The following is a 23651-nucleotide window of genomic DNA, read 5'->3' as shown; positions in this document are numbered from 1 at the left end:
TTAAAGCGTATCTGTTTGAGCTATTTCTTCACTTGAAGAAAAATATATCACTTTGATAATCAGAGATCTATTGGAATGCCATATCTTCCTCTTTATGACCTATTTCAGTATAGCATCTTTTAATGGAATTCAGCAACTGATAGGTATAACCTACTATTTTATAGGCTAGAGAAGGAACCTAGCAAACCCTAATCAATAGCGTATCAACTGGGCCCTTCCCATTACGGGTTTAGTTAAACACAATTGTCTACACTTTGCTACTCAACTAGGCCCGTTATTAATAGATGCCAATACCCAATTTAATAAGATCACTCTAGAGTTTAACAAATATTGAAATATCCATTAACTCGATTATTTAATATAGAAAATCAATTAATTAATGTAAGCTCATATTATAGGAAATTTCCAACATCCTTACCTCACTCACAAAGTACACGAAGTGGAGATTCAACAAAGTTCCAATTTATGTGAAGCGAAGTGCTAAGAAAAATAAAAAGATTGGACAAGAAGCACCCACATAACTCCATTATTCATTCCACATATTAAAAAAGAAAAAATAATAAAACATTCAAAAAAATAAAAATTGTAAAAATTGTTTATGCCAGCATTGACCCTGCCACATAAAATGGCCAGTAGTAACTAGACCGCCCTGTTAGCAATTTCTAATTAAAATTTGCTGAAATGACTAAATTTACAAATGGTATAAAGGTTTATGACACACTGATCAAATTAAAAGATTTATGATTGAATTGATACAAGAATTATAGGTTTAGGTTTTTTGTTAGTAAGTTTCCTATTATGAATGACTTCAATCAAGGCAAGATGCAAACCTCACATCCCTATGAATTGCCTAGCTCTTCCCTCTCATAGTGACTGAGAGTCGAATATGGCATTGATCTTTTCCATCAACTTATTAAAAGTCGCATGTGTCATGGATCAGCCCGTGACACACGCGTCAAGCATTAGAGGTCATCCAAGCTTCTTCTGAGATATTTCCACAGAGTTTCAAACACGGCATTGCTTTAGCAAAATTTCTCAATCAATCCATTATTTTCAAAGCATAACTATTCAACATCTTGACTCTAAAGGATAGCATCATACAAAAGTTAATTTCCAGTATGAACAACTTGACTTTAATATGTGTATCGACTCTTTTTTTGACCAAAGACCTCAGTGTTTATTAACGTGTCTCTAAGCAGAAGACCAATTATCCTTGAAGTCTTCGGGGGTGGGTATCCTTGCCAATCTAGAGGAAGGGATTACTTTATCCTTTGGGGCAAGGAGAAAAAGTGGTTTCCACCACGAACACTTTGTTGAAGTTGCCAAGTAAAGGAGAAGAAAATTTCCACCGTCCCCACCTTGACTCTGACGTAAAGTATCGATTATTTCATTTGGTGGGGCAGGGAGAGTACATTTTCACTTTGATTTGCGCGGCCACCGGATCCAATTACGAAGACAACTAGCAAAGTGTCTTTGGATTCTACAGTGGGGGTTATTTTGCCAATTCATTTTTAGTTTATCACATATGGTTTAATTATTACATATGGAGCTTGTTAAATTTATATGTGATAAACATAACAGTAATTGGAAAAATTGATAGGATGATATGATTATTTTATTAGTGATGAATGAATCTTTGCAAAATACTTGATACGATATTTAAATAGGTGAAAGTTTTATGACTTTACAAATTTTCTATTACTTTATAACTGGTGAAAATAAATTTCGAAGTCAACTATACAATAAGCTTTTGCATGAGTTTTTAAAAGGGTTTCAGTATTATATCTTCAATATTCTCACAATAAACAACCTGATAAACAAAAAAATCTGATAAGCACGTATTTTACAAATTATAAAAAATGTTATTAAAATAATGGAAATCAATAGAAAGTCAACAAAAAAAAGTTGCCTATGATTTCGAAAAAGTTATGAAACAAAAACATGTGTCTTCATATTGCTTCACCAACAAAAATGAGATACATAAATATTAATTTAGCACGTCTTTTGATACTCCTTTATGTATTTTCGCAATCATTGTTTTTTTTCCCAATCTTTGCTTCTTTTTTCCCCTCCAAGCATTATGTGTGAAGCCACGTCCATGCACGGCGTTTCCTGGTTATAGATTTACAATGTCTCTGACTGCAATTCTATGTCACATTTTCCTGGTTATGGATCGACTGAATTTTTGGTTTTGTCCTGAAGTAGGACTATATAAAGATAAACGTTTGTCTTTTCTTACCTTTGATGTTCATGTGTAGTAGCTGTCTTGTAATCTCCAAATCGCTCTATCCCTGAAGTTCAGGAAAAATAAAATGAATGCATTGGACGACCTTATGTTTGCGCTAGAATTCAAACGTTTGTGTTTTCTTACCTTTGATGATCATGACTTGCTACTACCCTTGCAATCAAGCTCATATGGGAAATATTTAGTGGCCCATTCGAATTACTTGAAATTCTATTTGCCTTTTGTCTTTCCATGTGAGGAAGATGATATCTCAACAGTATTTTTAATCGGGAGGTTTCATAGCATAGGTTAAAGTTGAAGGACTCAAAGTTTATAGGAGAAACTAGTCATGTATTGTCTAAAACCTTTAACTTCCGCCAAATCTGAAAAAGCAGACTATGGCGATTCAGAGAGGAAACTACTACAATGCTACGGTGAGCTACAATATTGCTATGGTTATGAATAGTATTGCTACAGTGCCGTCAACGGTACTGATATGGTAACATGAATTTGCGTAATAATTATCACTAACTCTAAACAAAGATAAAAGCTAATTTAAAGAATAGAAAATATAACTAATAAATTGATAAATTGAAATTGATAAATTGTGTAAGCATTCATTGATTGCGGATGCTCTAAAACTGGTCATGCTTGGCTTTATATAATCTTGTACAAATCATAGTTATTTTCAACTCCGCATCCCTATCCATAATCAGTTACGATCCCTTGAATATCCTCCACTTTTTTCTTTTTTTTTTGTCGAAATGCAAGATATTCATTTACTTTGATAAGTTCGGAGCAATAACATCAGAAACATCGGCACATAGTAAATCAACTAAGGCACTTGGGGGGTTGGTTACCCAGTTTCGAGGGAGGTAGTTCTTTCTTTGTGCTCTTGCTGTCCAGTCTGCAGGCCTATTGGACTCCCCGCTGCGGTGGGCCAAAGTCAGGCCCGAAAATTGTTTTAGCTTTTCTCGGATCCGGTCCACCACTCTGCGACTTCCCACGTTGGTTCTAGCTGTTCGTGAACCGCTTGCACGAGTAACAAGCTGTCGAGAATGTACTTGGAGGGTTCTATGAGCTTCGGGGGAAAGGAAAGCTAGGGTTTCCAAAAGGGCAAGGGCTTCGGCGTGTTTGGTGAGGAGACATCGACGACTTTGGAGAATCCAGCAACCAAGCGGCCCCAAGAGTCGCGACAGAGACGGGCGATGGCTCCTGCGTTCGCGACCTCTCTTCTTGCGTTCTGTTCGTGGCCTCTCCTCTAAGCTCACCCCGAAGCGAGGTTGTTCGATTGGATGAGGGTCTGCGTCTCTGATCTCCTCCTGTTCGTGCATATAGCCGTCCGTCCGGGTAGTAGAGAAGTCTCTTTCGTCTCCGTACAAGGCCTCACCTCTCGCGCCCCTGTTCGCGGCCTCGCCTCGTCGATCCACGCGATGAGCACCTCTCGTTCCCTTTGCCTCTCCACGTGCACCCCGTTCACGGCCGCACCTCTGTTCCCGCAGTGTATAGTCGTTCTCTCCACTTGGGTCTCCTCCATATCTTGTGCAGATCCCTCATTCCCGGCATCACATACATGAGACTCGCCCCTGTTTTCCTCCAGATCTGGTATGGATCCAGTTTCGGCCGCTTCTCTACTCCCCTCCTGGTCTGGTTCTGTGATTTCCTCACTGATGAAGGACGAGTCTATGTTAATGCTTAGGGCATCCTTGTTCGGCGGTTGCCATCTTTGCTTGTGGGTGTCTTTGAGCGTTGTTTCTGTGGCTTTTTTGTTGCATGATGTGTAGTTTTCATATAAGGCTATTGCTTTGGACAGGGTCTGGTGCGGATACAGAGGGTGGTGCTCGAAAATGAACCGGTTTCGGTCTTTCCAAATACACCACTTAGTAGTGGCGATTAGGTCGAACTTTTACGCACTGATTGGATTTTCTATTTGTGAATAGAGCCATTCGTCAAGTCTTGTTAACCCGAGTCTCGATATGTGAATGTGCAGGGGGTTATCTCGCCATATCTTGACTGTCAAGGACGGAGCGGAAGGCATGCTCGGTGGACTCGGCTTCGTTTTTGCAAATTGGGCATAGCGGATCGGTACAATTCTCCGTCTGTGCAAGTTTTCCACTTTGTAGATAGTGCATTGTGGCAAGCATTCCATAAGAATGTTTTGCTCGGGTAGAGTTTTAGATTTCCAAATACATTTCCAGAGGTCTGGTTTTGCTTGGTGAGAGGAAGATCTTTGTTGTGTATACCGATGTGCTACTTGATTTCGATAAAAAGATATCCGCTTTTAACCGAATAAATCCCTGTTGTTCTTTGTCCACACCATTTTATCAGTTGAATTAGGTGATCCTATTGGGGTTTCAAGGATTTCCTGAACTCGTTGGTCATCGAACAACAGCCTTATCAACTCCTCGTTCCATTTTCCTTCCTTTTGGTCTATGAGAGCTCCCACTTTCTCTGGCTCATATCTTGTAGCTGGCCTGCCAATTGGTCCGCTTTTTAACCATTTATCGTTTCTCACCGAAATAAGCTGTCCGTTGCCAACGTTCCACATAATTTGAGGAGCTATAGAGTCTCTCCCCAAAATGATACTATTCCACCCCCATGAAGGCCGGGACCCTTTTCCTGCTTTCCAAAAGTCACATTGTGGATAATAGAGGCCCTTCATTAGTTGGCTTAGAATGGAGGAAGGTTGCTGAGATATTCGCCATGCTTGCTTCCCTAGCATCGCCTTGTTAAAATCTAGGAGGTCTTTAAAACCGAGGCCACCTTCCTCCTTGCTGAGTTTTAAGTTGTCCCACTTTTTCCAGTGAATTCCAGCAGCTTTGGTTCCATTCCGCCACCAGAAATTTGCAATCTTCCTTTCGATAGCTTTACATATCGACACTGGGATTTTGAAAATGGACATAGCGTATTGAGGAATGGCTTGCACCACTGATTTGATTAGGATCTCCTTTCCTGATTTAGACAGCAGATTATCCTTCCAACTTTCTAACTTCTTGTTTACTCTGGCAAGAATCCATGCAAAGATGTCTTTTTTTGAAACTCCCCAATCCGAGGGAATACCTAAGTACTTCCCTGTTTTATTTATTTCTGGGACTCTTAGCTCTTCAGCCATATTTCTTCTCAGACTCGTTGGACAACTCTTGCCGAAATAGATACCTTATTTGTTAAGATTAATAGCCTTTCCTGTCGCAAAACAATATTGATGTAGGATACCTGCCAAATTCTGACATTCCAATACAGTGCCATGAAGAAAGAAAATGGAATCATCCGCAAAGAGCAAGTGTGATAAAGTAGGGCAGCTTCTGTTTAGTTTTATTCCTCGAAGAGTACCATCCGCAACTGCTTGTTTCATTAGATGAGATAGGACGTTGGCCACTAAAATGAATAGATAAGGGGAGAGTGGGTCACCTTGCCGAAGCCCTCTAGATGGTTTGAAGAAAGGTAGAGGCTCTCCATTGAAGTTGATGCTGAAAGAAACCGTGGACACGCATTGCATTACCCATTGTACCCATTGATTGCAAAATCCCATCTTAGACAAGCATTCTTGTAAGAAATCCCATTCAATTCTGTCATATGCTTTTTGCATATCAAGCTTTAGGATAGCTTGGAACTTACTCTTCCTCTCCCGTGTACGCAACTTGTGTAATACCTCTTGTACTATCAATATATTATCTTGGATTTGTCGCCCCCCCACAAAGGCACTTTGTTCTTCAGCAATAAGGCTAGGTAGCAAGGGTTTGAGCACATTCGTTATTACTTTTGAGATGATTTTGTATACAAAGTTGCGAGAGGCTTATGGGACGGAAGTGTTCAAGCTTTTCTGGGTTTGGAGTTTTGGGAATAAGGGTGATTTGGGTTCTGTTTAGGCTAGGATTCAAGTGTCTGTTTCAAAAAAATTCTGAACCTCGCTGAAAATTGTCGACTTATGTCCGGCCGGTGATTTCGGTAAAACAGCCCATTGAGCCCATCCGGGCAGGGGGCTTTATTAGCTCCTAATTGTTGCATGGCTTCGGTAATTTCCTCCATTGTCACAGATTTTACTAGCCTCGGTTCATCATTTCATCAACTGTGGTTGGTATTTGTTGAATGATAGGCTGAAAATGGCGAGCCCCCGCTGACAAGTAAAGATTTTTGAAGAAAGCTTCCGTCATGTCCTTCAATGGCTGCTCCTCTTTCACCCATTCTCCTGCTGCGTTTTGCAGCAAGGTAATTTTATTTCTATTTCTTCTATGGATAGTAGTTGCATGGAAAAACTTGGTATTTCTATCTCCCCATTTCAACCAGTTAATTCTTGAGCGCATGCCCCAATACATTTTTCCCGCAACCAGAGCTTTTCAATTTCCTGCTTTATCCGCTTAGCTTGCTCCCTTTCTGTAAACACTGCATGTCCATTGGTCAGCCTTTGCAATTCATTTTAAGCTCCTCAATTCTCTTCTTTGCGTTATGAAATCTGTTTTTACTCCACTTTGCCAAGCTGTTTGGCCACCGTCGTTAGCTTTTCCACTATATTATAACTTTGTTGTTCATTTTCAGCCCATACTTGCTTTACTAATCGCACACACCTCATCATCAGACCAGAATGCTTCATATCGAAAACTCCTCCCCTTTCGTTCTTTCTGCGAGTTTAGAGATAATGTAATAGGGCTGTGATCGGACCCTATTGCTGGTAGTGCTATGCACTCAACATTAGGATAAGCTATTCGCCAATCAAGATTGCATAATCCCCTGTCTAGTCGCTCTTTCACTAATTGATCTCCTTCCCGATTATTTGTCCAGGTAAATGCACATCCCTTGGTTTCCAAATCCATTAAGGCGCATTGGCTGAGGAACTCCCTGAAGGCTGTTAACCGGTAATTTTCAGCTCATTTTCTGCCCACTTTTTCCCATTGATACAAAATTTCGTTGAAATCCCCCATGCAAAGCCAAGGTAGATGATGATTTCTGCTTTCTCTATGAATAACCTCCCATAGCTGCACTCTTTCTTGGAAGTCATTTGGAGCGTGTATAAAGGTCACTTGCATTAGCTGTCTGTTCTCGTTGAGTTGGCATTGTGCATTTATATGATGGTTTGAGAATGAGTCAATTGTTAGTACTACCTGATCATCCCAAAAAATTGCCAAACCCCCTGCGATTCCTTCTGGATTCACCAAGAAACTATTCTGAAATTTCAACCTCCTCCTTATTCGATGCACTTTCTGCTCCTGATTTTTTGTCTCCATTAGAAATATAATACTGGGCCGTTCCTGAGTCACAAGGACTCGCAAGGCCTGAATTGTCAGGGGTGTGCCCAACCCCTGACAATTCCAACTCAGTAGTTTCATGGTCTGTTTGGTGGCTTATTAGGGCTAGCCACCAGAGCCCACTGACAGGACTTCTCCACCACGTTGATTGGGGTATCTACCAGCTGTATATTTTCTATATCTACTGGTTTTGAGCTTTGCGCACCATATGGACAGAACCGCTTGCCTTTTTTGACTGTGGGTTGTTTGGTGCCTTTGGATTTATTCCTCATCAGCCCTTTTCCTTTTGCTGAGATCTCTATCATATCGACTTCTGCTTCCTTTTTTTGCTCCTCATAAAGAACTATAGCTAATTCTTCATCAATGCAATAGCTTCCTCTCTTTTGTGGGCTTTTCTCTCCCGAAATTTGTAGTGTTGAATGCTCTGTGGGCATGCTGTTCTCCTCTTGGGTGGGTTGGTTTGCATGCAGCTGTTCCCAACTGGTGTTCAAATTCTGATTTGGCTGCTGTTTGTCATTTGCAGGAAGCGATTGTATAGGAGTTTCTGGCACTATCTCAGTTTCTTCTAGGATTGCCTCATGTTTTCCATAGAAAATCTTACCATAAGGGCTGAGTTCATTTACATCCGCTCGGAGCCAATTTCCAAATTTTCCCGGTAAGTCTTCTGCCAGCTCTGATTTCTCATAAGGTATTTCTTTACAGTAGGTGGCATAATGTCCAATTTTACCACATGAGTAGCAATAATGTGGGAGTCGCTCATATTTAAACTCTACCCATAATTTCTTCCTCTCCAGATTAACAATGACTCCTGTTTTCAGTGGATTTTCCAGATTCAGTTTCACCTTCGCCTTTCCAATCTTGTAATGACTGTTACCTTTTGCTTCTATCTTCACTTCAAGTACTTCCCCTATTTTAGAAGCTATGTCCCTGGTGATTTCATTAGTAACCCTCCCAAAAGGGAGGCCGTAGAGATTAACCCAGAAAGCACAATGAGTGAATTCATAGCACATCTCAGGAGTATCAGGGTCACATTGTTGTAGTATAAGTAAATTACCGGAGAAGCACCACGGTCCAGTATCTAATACCCTCTGTTTTTCAGATTCTGACTGAAAAGCAAAGGAGAAGTAACCTGGTTGCAGCTGAGTGCAGGTAACATTTTCTACCCTCCAAACTCTTTTCATCGTATTCACAAAAGCTGTAAAATTCACATTCGGCCTTGAATACAATTTCCTGAACACTGTTTTACGGCATTCTATCAGTTTTTCTTCTGAGACAGCGCTTCTTATATCCACTACATCAACCTCAGACCATAACTCACCGAGACTTCTGCACAGGGCAGCTACACGCCTTTCTTCCTCAAGCTGACTTGCCATTTCTTTTTTACCAGAATGAGAATCTCAGGTTTGTCGCAATAGCTGGCGTTTACACTTTGGAACCAGCAGGAGGGTCATCATTAGAATAGACCGATTGAAGGGAGCTCACTAAGGGTTTAGTGTATGTCAGGTGAAATGGAACATTAATCTGGTGGATTGCGATGAACAAGCACAACCGATCAGAAATGGATGGGCATTAGGGTTTTGTCGTGGGTGGGATTAACGGGGTTTTTTTGAATGAGCCATCTGGGTTTCGATTGGGTTTTTTAGGTTTTTCATTTTGGGGAAAATTTCTCAGTCGTGTAAATGGGGGAAAGCTACTCAGTCGGTAGAGGGGTAATCATCATTCGACAATGGGAGGAAGCAAATCTTACCTTGAAGATGGAAGACCTACCCAGATGGTAGAGAGGAGCTCGTCATTCCAGAGAGAACTTGGCCTTGGCTTGAATATCCTCCACTTCATTGGTTAAAAATTGTTATACAATCTTCACTTTACATCTTTTCATAACATAATCAATCATTTGCCATTGAATGTCAATAACCGTTTTTATTTCTGTTTCTTACTTTTCTTTTTCTTTTCTGTTCACCATGTTCTTCTTCATCGACAATGACAGCTTGGGCATGGACTGAGGGTTTGCGACAGGAATGTACCAATGAGCGATAAGAAGTGGCGTCTTGTGAAGGTCATGAAATGTGAGAGCAGGTTCTTGAGGACGTGAATGGCGGTGGAAAGATAGAAGGAGAGGAGGTGGAGGAGATTGGAGAAAACCATTGAACTGGGTACAGATGTGCTTCAATATGCGTGTTTCCGTTTTCAATCAAAACTCATTTTTGGCATTTGAAGCGTTCGCGATCGACGCGTAGATGAAGGAACAAAACCATGAGAAATACACTCGTCATTGTTCTCTCTTTCTTTTCTTTTTTTTTTAAATTTTCTGAACACAGCAAACGCACATGTTGCTGTTGATCGTACAAGAAAAGGACAATCATGGAGGAAGAGAAACTGTGGAGGACCACGTGATGTGTTCGGTCCTCATCGTTCATCATTCTTAAATGTTCTTTTCACTTTGACATCTGTGGCCACGTGGGCCAATCACAAAAATGACCCAAGAAAACATCCTTAAAATCTAGAGGCTAATTAAGAGGAAGGGATTGTTTTTGAAGTCTTGGTCAAAAAGGTAAGGGTTAAAGAAGTAAATTTGCCTCATTTTGGAAAAAGCAACCATCACAAGAGTTCGTATATACCAAGCGTTTCTGGTTCAACCTTCGGGGCAAGAGAAGAATTCGAGCTTACTTTAGGAGACGAGGGCTTGTGCTTGAAGTGGAGAAATCACGCCGGTAAGAAAATCACCGAGACTTCTTTTTGTTTTGAGTTATTTACTTTGCTGACTCTAGACTGAGGCATGAAGGTAATCCTCCAACTGTATTTCTTTTTGAGATTCGGACACAATTTGATCTGTTTCAATAAAATTTATTCTGAAACGCAATTCTCAATATAGTAAATTTCATCTCTACATTTCTCCTCTAGAAAAGCCCACCTTCATTTTCTTGTTTATTAAAATTTGGCAGGATGGAAAACATTTGAGTTTTACTTGTTCGCGTGACACTCTACATCATCTAAAAGCATTCGGATTCACAAATTACTTTTTCATCTTTTGGGGGCAAGAGAAGAAGTAAAGCTTTGTTTCACTTGTGCTTGAAGAAGAGAAACTGCATTGGTAAGAAACACCACACTGATCTTGAGAAATCACTCATACACTTCTTGTTCTGAGATATTTGCTTTGATGACTATAGGTTAAGGTGTGAAGCTAATCGCCCGACCGTATTGCATTTCAAGATTTGGACATGACTTGATCTGTTTCAAGGTAACTTATTCTGAAACACAAAACTCATTATAGTAAATTTCATCTCTACATTGCTCCTCCATAAAAGCCCCACCTTCATTCTTTAGTTTTATTATAATTGATGGTATGAAAAATATTTGAGTTTTACTTGTTGCGCAGTACAAATTCACATATTACTTTCTCATCCTTTGGGGCAAGAGAAGAAGTAAAGCTTTGTTTGGCTTGTGCTTGAAGAGGAGAAACCGCATTGGTAAGAAACACCATGCAAATCCTAAGATATCATTTAGATGCTCCTTCTTGTTCTGAGATGGTTACTTTGATGACTATAGGTTGAGGCGTGAAGCTAATCCTCCGATCGTATTGCCTTTTGAGACTCAGACATGACTTGATCTATTTCAAGGTAACTTATTCTAAAACACAAATCCCATTATAGTAAATTTTATCTCTATATTGCTTCTCTAGAAAAGCCACACCTTCATTCTCTAGTTTATTATAATTGATTAGATGAAAAGCATTTGAGTTTTACTCATTGCAGGACACTTTACATCCTTTAAAGCATATAAATTCACATTACCTTCTAAAAATAATCGTCACACATGTTGCTTCTTTTTCTTAATACATTCATTGTATCCAGAACCCATCGGTATGAACTGTTGGTTTGTTTGGACATGGTGGAATTGCATACCAATCCTCACTCTAGAGCAGTTCTCGAAACATTTACCTTTGACCACCGAAATGGTTGACTTTAAAAGGTAGATAGGCGAGAATCTTTACTTAAGGGACCTCAACTTTGGTTCTCGCATCTATACACAAAAATTTCTTTACTGGATGAGCTCGCTCTTAATCTACTAAAGCTTCATCCGATGATGTCAAAATAAAGTGCAAGGGTATATGAAAGTTATATCCACAGGGATTTGGACATCGTTGCTCTAACACTGCTTAGTCCTTTATACTATGTGAGAGGATCCACAAACGGATTACTGATTTGGAAGTGCGCAGAGAGAGATTCGTAACTATGACCCGTCAGACTAGCTATATATTTTCATACATAGACTAATTAATAAATAAATTCATTTTAGTATGAGAAAATATATATGGCGATGAAGTAATTAATAATAAAATATTAGTCTTTTCCCACACATTTTTAAGTGAGAAAGGGGCATCCTATGGAGAGCTAATGTAAATTATTGCTCATTAATAAAAAAAGTGTCCTTATTAAATGGGATGGGTTTGCGGATAACGTCTTACCTCACAGGACCACATCACCCCCATAATTTCCTGCATGAATACATTGTCTCTAATGTACGTACGATTCCTTTTTTACCAAAGACCTAAGTGCCGAGTACAGCGTCAAAAGACCAACTATTAGCGAAAGACCAATTTGAAAGCATATTTCTTTCGATTGCCGAAGGTTGACCATAGCATCACTTGGTTTGAAAGTTTCCTCACGCCTACGAGTTCCAATTGCAAAGAAATTGTGACTTTTTTTTCTTGGGCACGCTTCATAACTCCTTTCATGATGGAACATTTCTCCAACCTAACGAAAACTAGTATTGCAGAGCACTTTTTAAGTGTTTAAAAAAATTAAGTTGATTTCCACATTCAATTCCCCATGTATTACGCTACATTTTTGTTCATCTTTTAGAAACCATGAACACGAGTTTTCCTATATCTCTTCCTACAAAACGCTTTCGGGAAGTATTTGATTAGTCCGGATGTACATCAATGTGGTATTTACATTTATTCATATAGATCAGTCAACTTTAGAAATTTAGGTACTCCATGATTTTAATATCATTAGATAAGGACAAATCAAAATTATCATTTTCTTTATTTAGGACGAGAAGGTTTCTTAGATGAAAATTCCGAATCCATAAAATTTTGTATAAAATCAAAAGGGACAGAAATGATCCCCTTTTTAAATGTCTTCTAAAATAGCACTTACTCTGAGTCGAGAGATAGAGATGACCACTGTAATATTTTCTATCCAAATAAACCTACGTGGCAACTAATGTGATAAACACCGCTTACCTGTTGGCTGGATCGGTGGTTTTTTATCGCTAAAAACTGAGAAAAAGAAAAATTGTCAAAAGAATTTTTAAAAAATACACGATTACTAATTCAATTTTTACCTTTCTAATTTAATTCTAAAATTTTTAACAATTTCTCAATGTAGTATCTAGTCAATTTTCGCTGTAAATGATTTTTATAAATTTTTGAATTATTTATTTTTTCTTTTTTTTTCCTTCATCAGCTTTCCACCCAGCGTCTGGTGGATAAAGAAAAAAATAAAGAAAATAAAAGGAAAGGAAATCCTCCACATCTTTTGAAACTGTATTTAAATTTAAATAAAATCGCAAAAATAATTCATGTCAGTCGCCCATTTTCTAGACCTCTCCTTGTGTATTTAAATTTGTGGCGCATTGAGGGGAAATCCTCCACATCTTTTGAAACTGTTTGATTAATGCTCACTGTCGTAGGGATAACATCCGATTTATAACCTTTTCTTCCCTTGAATCATTCCTCTTGTTCGCTATATATTGTTTTTGTGTTTGTATCTCTGCAAATTGAAGAGAAGAGAGAAGAAAAATGTGACATTTGCCTTTGCTTCAAGATTCTGTTACTCTTTTTCTTTTTTTTCTTTTTCCGTTTCTCTTTGATAAAAATCATTTTGTTTTATGTTCAAAACCACCTTCTTTTGCCTTCTTCAATAATAAAAACACGTTAAGTCAGCTTACCACGTGAGCGCCATTTGCCATGTAAGTTAGTTGGAAAAGATGATAGTGGCCATGTTTGTTCGTCTAGAAAGAATACTCGTTTTTTTTCTTTTAATGTAAATACATGTTCTTTTTTTTTTTCTGAAGTTGGCCCATCAGTTATGAGAGAACTTTAAATAACATTCCAACCCACCGCAGTCATTGAAACCCAGCCCTCTTTGTTAACAACTTGCTCTTTCCAAATATGGCCAAACGATGTCGCTGACGACCCTGGACCAGTGTCGGCATCGCTCACGAGCCGCTCGTTCAGACCTGGATCCGGAAATCCAGATTTGGAGAACAGCGCGTCGCCGGGCTCGCTACCGGTTGGTGGGGCCGCGACGGGTGGCGAAGGTCTCTGACTTCATTTTCGGCGGCCCTTAAGACCCGCAACAGCCTCCCAACTGTATCAAAACATGAGAAAATCCTTGTTCGCCGTTAATGGAGTGTCGAAATTGGATGTGGAATAGGACAGATGAGGGAGAAATCTGAAAAATCGGCCCACTCAGACAAGTGACAGGCTCCAGGAGCATCCAATATTTTCTATTCAAATCCAGAGGGTGGATGGTACAGACATCCAAACATTTACCGGCCGTCAAATGTTATTTGTTCACTTTTTTTTTAAAAGAGTGCTACTTGCTTTCCTGCAAAATCCTGAAAATGAAAGAAATGGTTTAAGCTTTAAAATATTGACAAAATGTTCTAAATAATTCTAACTGTCAATACTTAAAAGAACGACAATATGCATGTAATATTTCTCCTCATGCTTTTGGATTTAAAGTGGAACACACTTGAACTTTCTCTGCATGGAATTGTGATCGAGACTGCAAATTTTGTTGCAGCCCTGAAAGAGTCATCCTCATTTTCAAGAAATATAAATTGTCTTCCCCATTTTCAAGAAACATAAAATAAAGAAAACTGATACAACAGAGATTTTTTTTTTTTTTGGGTCGGAAGACGGCAGAGATTGAAAAGGAAAGGATTAGCCTTCTATTGCACATGGTAAACCAATTACATGATTCAACTGCCCCCAAAAAAGGAGAAAATTTTAGATAAGAGCTCAAAATGTCATCTAATTTCTCAAATGAGGATTTGAAATGAATCTTATTTTAAATAAAGGTCGAAAATGCTCCAATTTTATTAAATAAGAGCCTAAAATAGATCTTTCTTCGAGTAAGAATTTGAAGTGACCGTCTCAATCTCAAAAGAAGGCCTAGCCTCACCAGCTGGTCAAGGGCATTTTATCCTTCATCTTTTTTCATTTTTTTCTTTAGAAAACTCAAAAAAAAAAAAAAAAAAAGGCTAAAATTCATAAAATAAAGAAAAAAAAAAGCAACATGGGAGGACTAGTAGCCCTCCCTACCTCGGCAAGAGCCTACTGACCCACGCTAGAATTGAGAGAAGGGCCGCGATAGGATGGTGGCCACAAGCAAGAGGGCTAGGGTTACCTCTCGCTTTTATTTAAAAAAAAAAAAATTGTCTGCTTTTTTTAGTTTTAGTCCTTTGTTTTCTTATAAAAAAAATGAAAAAATAAAGAAAAAGGAAAGAAAATAATAAAAAAATTATAATGATAAAAAAAGGCCCTTAAGTAGCTTGTGAGGTCAAATCCTTATTTGAAAAAAAATGAGGATACTTCAACTATTTATTTGAAATAAGATTTACTTCAAGTCTTTATTTGAAAAATGATGGTGTTTCGGTTTTTTATTTGGAATTCTCAAAAAAAAAAAAAAAAAAAAACCAACAACGGGCTCCTTGTGCACATACAATCATCTTCAAATTGTCCGGTTACGTGTTGCTTGATGCACGGAGTGAGAAAATATTATGTGCAACAATGATGCCACGTCAGATTTGCACAAATTTATTAACAATTGACACGTGTCTCGCGTCGGCCCCATTACCAGAAGATCTCCATTTCAATCCTCCCTTCTCTCTCCTTCTCTGTCTCCGTCTGTGAAGATGACTTCAAGAAAGCTGAGACATATACAGCCATGGACGCCAGCGGACAAGCCCAAATCCTCCGAACACCACAAGATCAGACCTCGAAGCTCAAGCCCGCTCTCTTCCTCTCTTCGTTCTTCGCTCTCTGGTTCCTCCTCCTCTACTTTCGCTTCGATCCCATCCACCCCGACATTACAATACCTCCCACGATCAACCTCACTCTTCACAACGCCCCCTCGTGCAGCTCACGCGCCACCGTCTACATCCAAACCCCACCCCCCTCCGAAAGTTCAATTCCAACCTCCTCCTCCGCTGCCACCCCCTCAACATCTACACCGACATGTGCCCCCGCGTCTCCAACCACCAGTTCATCGCCGAGATGATCTTCCATGTGCGCCTCGAGAAGTAGAACCACCCAAGCCGCGTCAATGACCCCACTCGCGCCAGCCTCTTCCACGCTGGCCTCCACGTGTCCAGCATGTTCCGCGAGGCCCTCGCCGGGAACGTGCAGTCCCTCCCCACATGGCGGCGGCCGGGAGCACTTCCTGGGCCGACCGCATGGGAGCAGAGTTGTCGCGTGAGTAGGGATCGAGAGAAAGACTTTCGAAATGTTTTGATAGTGGGCCCGACGTGAGACACGTGTCCATCGGTGAATAGACTTGTGCAAATCTAACCGCGCGTCAGTGTTGCATGCAATATTTTCTCATTGCCAGTGTTCAAGTTTTTATTTGTTCACCGTCTTTTTAAAAAGTAATTCTTTTTTCGCAAAGCCCTGAAAACAAAAGAAATGCTTTAATCTTTAAAATAACTGAGGAAAAATTCTAAATAATTCCAACTGTTGGTATTTAAAAAAATCGACATTATGATGTAATGTTTCTTCCTAATGGTTTATATCTAAATTTGGGTAAAAACTGGGAGAGCATGTAATTGTGATGGAGACTGCAAAATTTGTCGGAGCCCTCAAAGAGTCATCCCTATTGTCTACGTGGTAGACCAGTAACATGTTGGTTGTCCACGTAAGATTATCTGGAAATTGTCCACGTAGACCAGTGACGTGTTATTTAGTGCGGTGAGCCAAGGAGCGACCCGGTTTTTTCCCATTTAACTGTACATTCTAAATTGCTCTGGTTGATATTCCTCGCTCTGTTTATTTACATTTGCTCTCGCTTCCGTACACTCAAGGCATTCTCTCCCCCATCTCTCTCTGTCTCTCTGGTTTCGCATCCAATGATTACTTCTGTTCTCTGTTCAGTTTTCTTCGCGCACTTTGTTTAAGCACAAGCAAGGAGACACAGCAAGAGGGAAAAAAAGGAGGGGAAAAATTTCTAGAAAAGAAGGAAGAAATGGCCGGGGCTTTTTTGGCCAACGTTGCAGCGAATCTTGTGGCAAAACTCGGTGAGTACTTGTTTGCTCCCATCGGACGTCAATTTGGGTATGTGCTGTTGCACAAAAGCTACGTGGAAGATCTCGAAAATGGAGTTGCGGAGCTGGAGATGGCAAGGGAAAGGGTGCAGGGCTCTGTCAATGAAGCCGTGTATGACGGAAAAGTTGTACACACTGACGTTAGGGATTGGCTGGACAGTGCGAAGGAGGAGGCCGAGGAAGCAGAAAACCTGTTAAAACGTGACAAAAGTGCAAAGTACGCTTGCTTCCATGGTTGGCTTCCCAACCCCTTGGCGCGCCATGCAATTGGTGAGAAGGTGAAGAAGATGACTCAAGTCATTCGTGGACTCTATGAGAAAAGCCGAAATAGTAACTTCCAGAAGGTCTACCATGAGAATACGCCGATAGGAATTGTCACCGCTGCCACTTCCACTGCAAGATCTGTTGACAACAAAGAAGATGTCTTGGAGTCTAGGGCCAAAATCATGGAGGATGTAATGAAGGCTGTGGTTGACGACAAGGTCTGTGTGATTGGGGTGTATGGACTAGGTGGGGTTGGCAAATCCAAGCTTTTGGAGGACATCGAAAGGCGAGTTAAAGAAGAGAAGTTCTTTGATGTGGTTGTCATGGCAAATGTATCACGCAATCCAAATATAAAAGAAATTCAAGGAGAAATCGCTTATGCACTGGGTCTCAAGCTAACAAATGATGAACCTGTTCGCAGGAGAGCAGATCATTTGTCTAAGAGGTTGGAGAGTGATTCTGAGAAAAAGATTCTCATAATTTTAGATAATCTGTGGAAGAAGTTAGAGTTAAAGGAAGTTGGAATCCCTTGCGTAGATGATAATAAAGTAAGAGGCTGCAAGTTGTTGCTAACATCTAGATACCGAGATGTTTTGTGCTTGGACATGGGCTCCGATCGACAATTTCGAGTCAATGAGTTAGAGGATGGAGAAGCACGAAAACTTTTTGAAAGGACGGTAGGGGAAAGAATTAACGATCTTGAGGTTAGATGCTTCATAGATGGAGTGGTCCAAAAATGTGGAGGCTTGCCTCTTTTGATTATCCCGGTGGCAAAAAGGCTAAAGCATGGAGATTTGGCTGAATGGAGGAATGCTCTGACCAATATAGAAGGGTCAGATGTAAAATCAATAGTAGAACTAAGTTACAATGACTTGAAAGATGAGAGGATCAAATCATTGTTCAAAATTTTTGCTCTAGCCTCTGGGAGAATTGCATTTGGGGATTCCCTTATGTACTGCATAGGCTTGGATTTATTTAAAAAATTCAGCAAGACCATCCAAAACGCTATCGATAGGTTGCAAGAGGATCTTCGTATCCTGCAAGACTCTTCTTTGCTACTATATAGTGATGACCCAACAGAGATAAAAATGCATGACATATTTGTTGACAAGGGCATCTCTATAGCTTCCATGGAATGGAATGCCTTGGTCGCGAGGAAGGATTATGGATTTAAAGACTGGTCCAAGGATGAGCTCACAAAATGCACTGCGATATCCATTCCTTTTGTTGGCATTGATAAGCTACCTGAAAAAATTGGACTGCCCAAACTTAAGAATGCTTCTATTATTTGAAGGCAACTCATCTCTCCAAATTCCCAAGTCATTTTTCGAGTCTATGGAGAAGCTCCAAGTCTTGGACCTGACTGGCCTATCTGTCACCTCTCTACCTTCGTCGATTGAGTTCCTCGAAAACCTCAAGTCGCTATGTCTTGATAATTACCATCTAGAGGATGTGACTATCCTTGGAAAGCTAAAAGGATTGCAGTGCCTGAGTTTTTATAAATCTTCAATCGCTCGGCTGCCCAAAGAGATAGGTGGATTGACTGAATTAAGAATTTTGATGTTGACAAAGTGCTCCGGCCTCAAAATTATTGAGCCTGGAGTGCTAGGAAGCTTAGTTAAATTAGAGATATTGTGTATGGCAGACAGCTTTGATCAATGGGAGGATCAGGATCAAGCAACGCGAAGCAACGCCAGCCTGGCTGAGTTAAATAACATGAAAAATTTGAGCACCTTGCTCATTTCTATTCCTCATTCCGCCAATCTCTTAGGAGACCTGCCATTTGGGAATCTGACCACTTATGATATTTATATTGGGGACGTTTGGGATTGGTCGGATGAAGAAATAGACGAAAGAATTTTAAAGCTCAAGCTGGATTCAGGCAATCTTCTTGACGAAGAGTGGGTACAGAGATGTTTGCGCATGACGCAAAATCTCCACTTGGATGGTTTGCAAGATGGCAATGACAGCATTAATGATTTGTGCGTCAATGGATTTCAAGAATTGAAGCATCTTCGTGTACAAAATAGCCCCTCACTTCAGTACATTGTCCACCCCGCAGAGTATATCCAGTGCAATACATTTACGAAGTTGGAATCGTTGTTTCTTGAGAATCTAAACAATTTGGAGAAGATTTATCATGGTTGTCTTGCCCTGGAATCTTTCAGCAAATTAAACACTATGAAAGTGGATAATTGTGGTAAAATCAAACATTTATTTCCTTTTTACATGATGAGAATATTCTTGCAGCTAAAAGAGATTGAAATAAGCAGATGCCACTCGATGCAACAAATTATTGGAGATGCCAAGGCAGATGAAGATGGAGATGAACTTCCCATATTGAAAGAGATATGGAACTCTCAATCTCCCTCAGATATGAGCCACCTAAAATTTCTGAAAGTAGTGGATTGCTCATTCCTTTTGAGCATCATCCCGTCAAATTTACTAGTAAAGCTACAGAATTTGGAGGCCATAACTATTGAAAGATGTCGGTTAGTACGAGAAGTATTCGACCTTGAAGGATTGACGGCTAGTGGGGATGTTGAGATTCTATCGCGATTGACCAAATTAGTCTTGAGTGACGTACCAAGTTTGGGACACATATGCAGCAACAATCCAAGAAGAATGTTCTGTTTCCGAAACTTAAGGGCTTTGAAGGTGCAAAACTGTGATAACTTGAGGTTTCTTTTTTCTTCTTCCATGTTTAAAGCGCTCGAGCAAATAAAAACAATAGAAATAGCAAGTTGTACACTGATGGAGGATATTATAGATGTGCAAGAAGAAGAATCAAAGGAAGCCGCCACCACCTACACTTTACAATTCCCTTTGTTAACCTCATTGTCTCTTGAGAAATTACCAAATCTCAGGACATTCTCTCAAGGAAAGTACCGTATTCACTGTCCATCCTTAATAAGACTGAGGATATCTGGATGCCCCAAAATGACGACATTTTCTTCATTTGAAGGAAAGCAACAATTAGTGACAGCTTATACAGGTTTACAACAAGTATTTGGTCGTATCAACTCTGGCTTGTCCTCCCCTACCCTCTTCAATCAAAATGTGTGTAAATATCTTTGGGATTTTCTATTTTATGTTTGTCGTAGAAATTATTCTCAATATCTGTAGTCTTATGACCAATATCTATATTCTTATGTCCTGTACAGCCTCTTGCTACTCCATGCATCTATTTTCTTCTATGACAATTGGTATAATCTTGGGAAATCAACCTCATCTTGAAAATAGATTAACATATTAGAGCATAGTAGGGCATCCAAATCAGGACTTTTAGTAGTTCATGGCCACAAAACTAACATACGGTCCTCTCATACAGGTTCTTTTCCCGAGCTTGGAGGAGTTGACACTCTTATCATTGTGCGGGCTAAGGAGGATATGGCACAATGAACTCCCTGAAGAATCATTCTGCAAACTATCATCCATCACTGTCAGAGATTGTGAAAATCTCTCTCATATTTTTCCATTAACTTCAATAGAGAGGTTCCAGAGCCTGAAAAGGATTGAGGTGGTCCAATGTATCTCTTTGGAAGCATTAATGGAGCACATCGCTGTCAATTCTAAGGAAAGACAAAAAGGTCTCGTCCTCTCAGACTTAAAAGAAGTGAAGTTGTGGCACCTGCCAAGGCTGAATGCTATTTTGACAAGCAACACAAAAGCAACGTTTTATTTTCCTAATCTGACTAATGTTAGCTTGCACTATTGCCACAACTTGAGATATCTCTTCACACATGACACAGCGAGGACTCTTCATGAACTTGAGATGCTAGATATTTCTGGTTGCAATAACATGCAGGAAGTAGTTGCCATGGAAGAGGGTGAAGAGCGAAAGTTGAAGGCAGTGAAGTTCTCTCATCTATGTACATTGAAGCTTTGTTCCCTTAAGAGCTTGGTTAGTTTTAGCTCTGGAAGTTGTGCCTTTGAGTTTCCCTCCCTAAGAAATCTCTCAATTCTAGAGTGCACTGAATTCAAGACATTCATATTGAGGCTATCGGCACCATGTGTGGAGATGATGAATGAGGGAGATGCCGGTTTTGATGAAGGTCCATATTCCTTATTTGACAAGAAGGTTTTTGACCTCCCTTTATCTCAGTGTATTGCTACTCATGTGATTTGGTTTCTTCTTTGTGATGCTCTAGATTCTAAGCTACTTTGCTTCTACGCCATTCATTGTGACTTTAGCTTGTTGATGCTTCTGTAGGTCATATTTCCCAAATTAGAAGACCTACGTCTAATAGGAGTTCGATCAAGAGAATTTTGGGAGAATGAGATCGATTACGAGTACATTTGCCGCCTAAAGGTCCTTGAGGTGAAGCATTGTCACAACCTCTTGAATGTTATTCCTTCGTTTATGTGGAAGAGGCTGCTTCACTATTTGGAGTCCTTGACAGTGGAGTCATGCAATCTGATAGAAGGCATTTATACACTTGAGGGCCTCAGTGTGATGGAGAGAGTAGCTGAAAGAAGCAGTGTGACATCCCGATTTTCCAATTCTGGTTTCAATTAAATAAGTCGGGCATTTCATCTTCGCGTCTATAGCTCTCTTCTCTGAGTTGGCCACTCACGAGATAATCTAGTCTATCAGGTGAAGCCGTTAAGGAATCTAAACGCAATGATACTCAGGAATTCATGTGAATCGCTTTCACTGTATTAATCTGCGGGATCATTACGACACTTGTCGAGAATCGAACAGATCGCACAGAGTCGATTCGCGAGATATATGATTAGAGTGTGGGTGATTCCACTCGATCGCAATATCCTCATCGGCCGACACTGGGACGATTCTTGTCGTTTGTGCACTCCCCCGTGTCGTAATCGAAACCTCAAGGAGATTCTACGATAATCGAGTTCTTCAGGTGTCGAAGATGCACTTGTGGCTTGAGAATAATCAACCACAGTCGGTGCACGAAAATTCAAAAGCTACCGGTAGATTAGGGACGCACTAAAAAAAGTCGCCAGCTGAGTTGAATTAAGTGAAATTGAACTCCGATTAATTGGAAGTTAGCGTCAAGTCGATTCATTTTAGGAATGTCGACTAAATACCAGGAAAGATTTTTACAAAGAGATTTTTTGGCGGAAAAAATCAAAGTAAGCCGATTTATGTTCGGGAATTTATCAGAGGTGGATTTTAATCGAATCTTCGGGATGCGAAGATTGGATCGTTCGAGGGAAATGTCATGAGAAGTAGAGACCACGTAGGTTAATTTAATTGAAACTGATTGAATGGAATTGATTGAGAATTGATTAAATTAAGTGTACGAGAATTGAATTTCACGAATGGAAAATGAAGGTAAAATTGGAAGAGGTTGTGGAGGATTGGGTGAGTGGATTGTGAGAGGTCATCTGGGTGTTAGTGGTAATGTGTGAGGATTAAAGAAAAAGAAAAGAAAATGAAAGAAAGTGGTCCCATTTTCCTTCTCTCTCTCTCCCTCTCTCTTCCGTTGCCTCTCTCCTCCCTCTCCTTGCCGTGCGAGCGTTTCCTCCTCCCTCCATCTTCTTCACTCCGAAAACCCAGCAACCGAAGAACGCTGGAGCAGCAGCTCCGCCCGTCGCCGTTCGTCCCAGCTGGAGACCGTCGCTCGTCCAGCCGCACGCAGCTCCGCCCCTCTCTTCCCCTTCTGCTGGTGTCGGCCTCTTCTCGTTCTTCCTTGTGTTGTTCGAAACCCAGCAGATCTGGGAAACGACAGAGCAGCCAGCTAGCTGCTGGACCGCTGTCTCGCCGCCGTGCAGCAACCGGAACCACCGCCTGGACCGCCGAAGCCCCGCTTTGCCCGTTTCCAGCAAGCCGAGTCGCTGGTTCTTCTCCCCTGTTCCAGCAACCGTTTCAGATCTGGTGAAGCTTCACCGGAGCCGTCCAGCTCACCTCCGGCCACCGTGAAGCCCCGCCTAGGTCCGGTTTGGTCTCCTCCGTCCATCTAGGCCCTTGTGCGCCTCAATCGGTGCCGGATCCGCCCTCAACCAGCAATGGACAGAAGCTGGAAAAATGGGTATGGCAGCGGCTATTTGGCCCGTTTTGGCCGGCTTCCCGACCCCCGGAAGCTAGGCCCGCCTTGAGACTATCGACCCTCACGTCGTCCTTGTCGTTTTGAGCCGTTCGGATCGTTAATCGGGTGAGCTTATCCTCTAATTCTTGCTTAGTGAGTTAATGACGCTTAAGGGTGTTTAGATTAGTATAATTAAGTTTAGGTGGTTAGATTAGATTATTTTAATGTAAATTAGATTAGTTGTATGATTAGCTTAATGGATGTTTAATTAGGGCTAATTGTATGTTTAAATTAGTGTAATCTAATTTAAGCCCTAATTGATTATTTTTAATTAAATAATTATTTCGAATTTTTAAATATTATTTTATTATTTTATATTATTATAATATAATATTTAATTATTTAATTTTCGGAATTAAATTTAATTATTTAATAATTTCGAAAATTATCTTAGGGATGGCCGGTCGTTAAATTTCGCGCCGATCACGGCGGTGCGGTCGGTTTGTGTTAATTGTATGTTTAAATTGAGAAATTGAGTGATTGATGATTATGGTGAATAATTCCAAAAGTGTGGAATTGTGTGAAATTCATGAA

The 23651-nt window shown here is 40.3% G+C and overlaps 1 protein-coding gene across 2 annotated transcripts; it reads left to right on the top strand.

The window, feature by feature from the left end:
* The first annotated feature begins 3807 nt into the window (after window positions 1-3807).
* Window positions 3808-21663, top strand: LOC104435252 (putative disease resistance protein At3g15700). Of its 2 annotated transcripts, none has more exons than XM_039305903.1 (10): window positions 3808-3829; window positions 6318-6430; window positions 7001-7074; window positions 7988-8119; window positions 8564-10175; window positions 10407-10555; window positions 10632-10702; window positions 10841-10931; window positions 11011-11081; window positions 16628-18512. In XM_039305903.1, the coding sequence occupies exon 10, from the start codon at window positions 16719-16721 to the stop codon at window positions 18351-18353; it is 1635 nt and encodes a 544-aa protein (XP_039161837.1). In that variant the 5' UTR covers window positions 3808-3829; window positions 6318-6430; window positions 7001-7074; window positions 7988-8119; window positions 8564-10175; window positions 10407-10555; window positions 10632-10702; window positions 10841-10931; window positions 11011-11081; window positions 16628-16718; the 3' UTR covers window positions 18354-18512. The 2 variants fall into 2 exon arrangements, with proteins under 2 accessions (XP_039161837.1, XP_039161836.1); XM_039305902.1 differs by lacking the exons at window positions 3808-3829; window positions 6318-6430; window positions 7001-7074 and adding exons at window positions 7104-7914; window positions 20393-21142; window positions 21275-21663 and having other exon boundaries at window positions 16628-20121.
* Window positions 21664-23651: the final 1988 nt, after the last annotated feature.

The sequence above is a fragment of the Eucalyptus grandis genome, chromosome 2 (genome assembly GCF_016545825.1).
Source record: "Eucalyptus grandis isolate ANBG69807.140 chromosome 2, ASM1654582v1, whole genome shotgun sequence".
Classification (NCBI taxonomy): domain Eukaryota; kingdom Viridiplantae; phylum Streptophyta; class Magnoliopsida; order Myrtales; family Myrtaceae; genus Eucalyptus; species Eucalyptus grandis.
This window is presented reverse-complemented; position numbering and strand designations above follow the sequence as displayed.

Coding starts and splice junctions, on each gene's coding strand:
- LOC104435252 (XM_039305902.1), top strand. CDS start 18,202: ATGCCTTGGTCGCGAGGAAGGATTATGGATTTAAAGACTGGTCCAAGG. Junction 20,122..20,392: donor CTACCCTCTTCAATCAAAAT/GTGTGTAAATAT, acceptor CCTCTCATACAG/GTTCTTTTCCCGAGCTTGGA. Junction 21,143..21,274: donor ATTCCTTATTTGACAAGAAG/GTTTTTGACCTC, acceptor ATGCTTCTGTAG/GTCATATTTCCCAAATTAGA.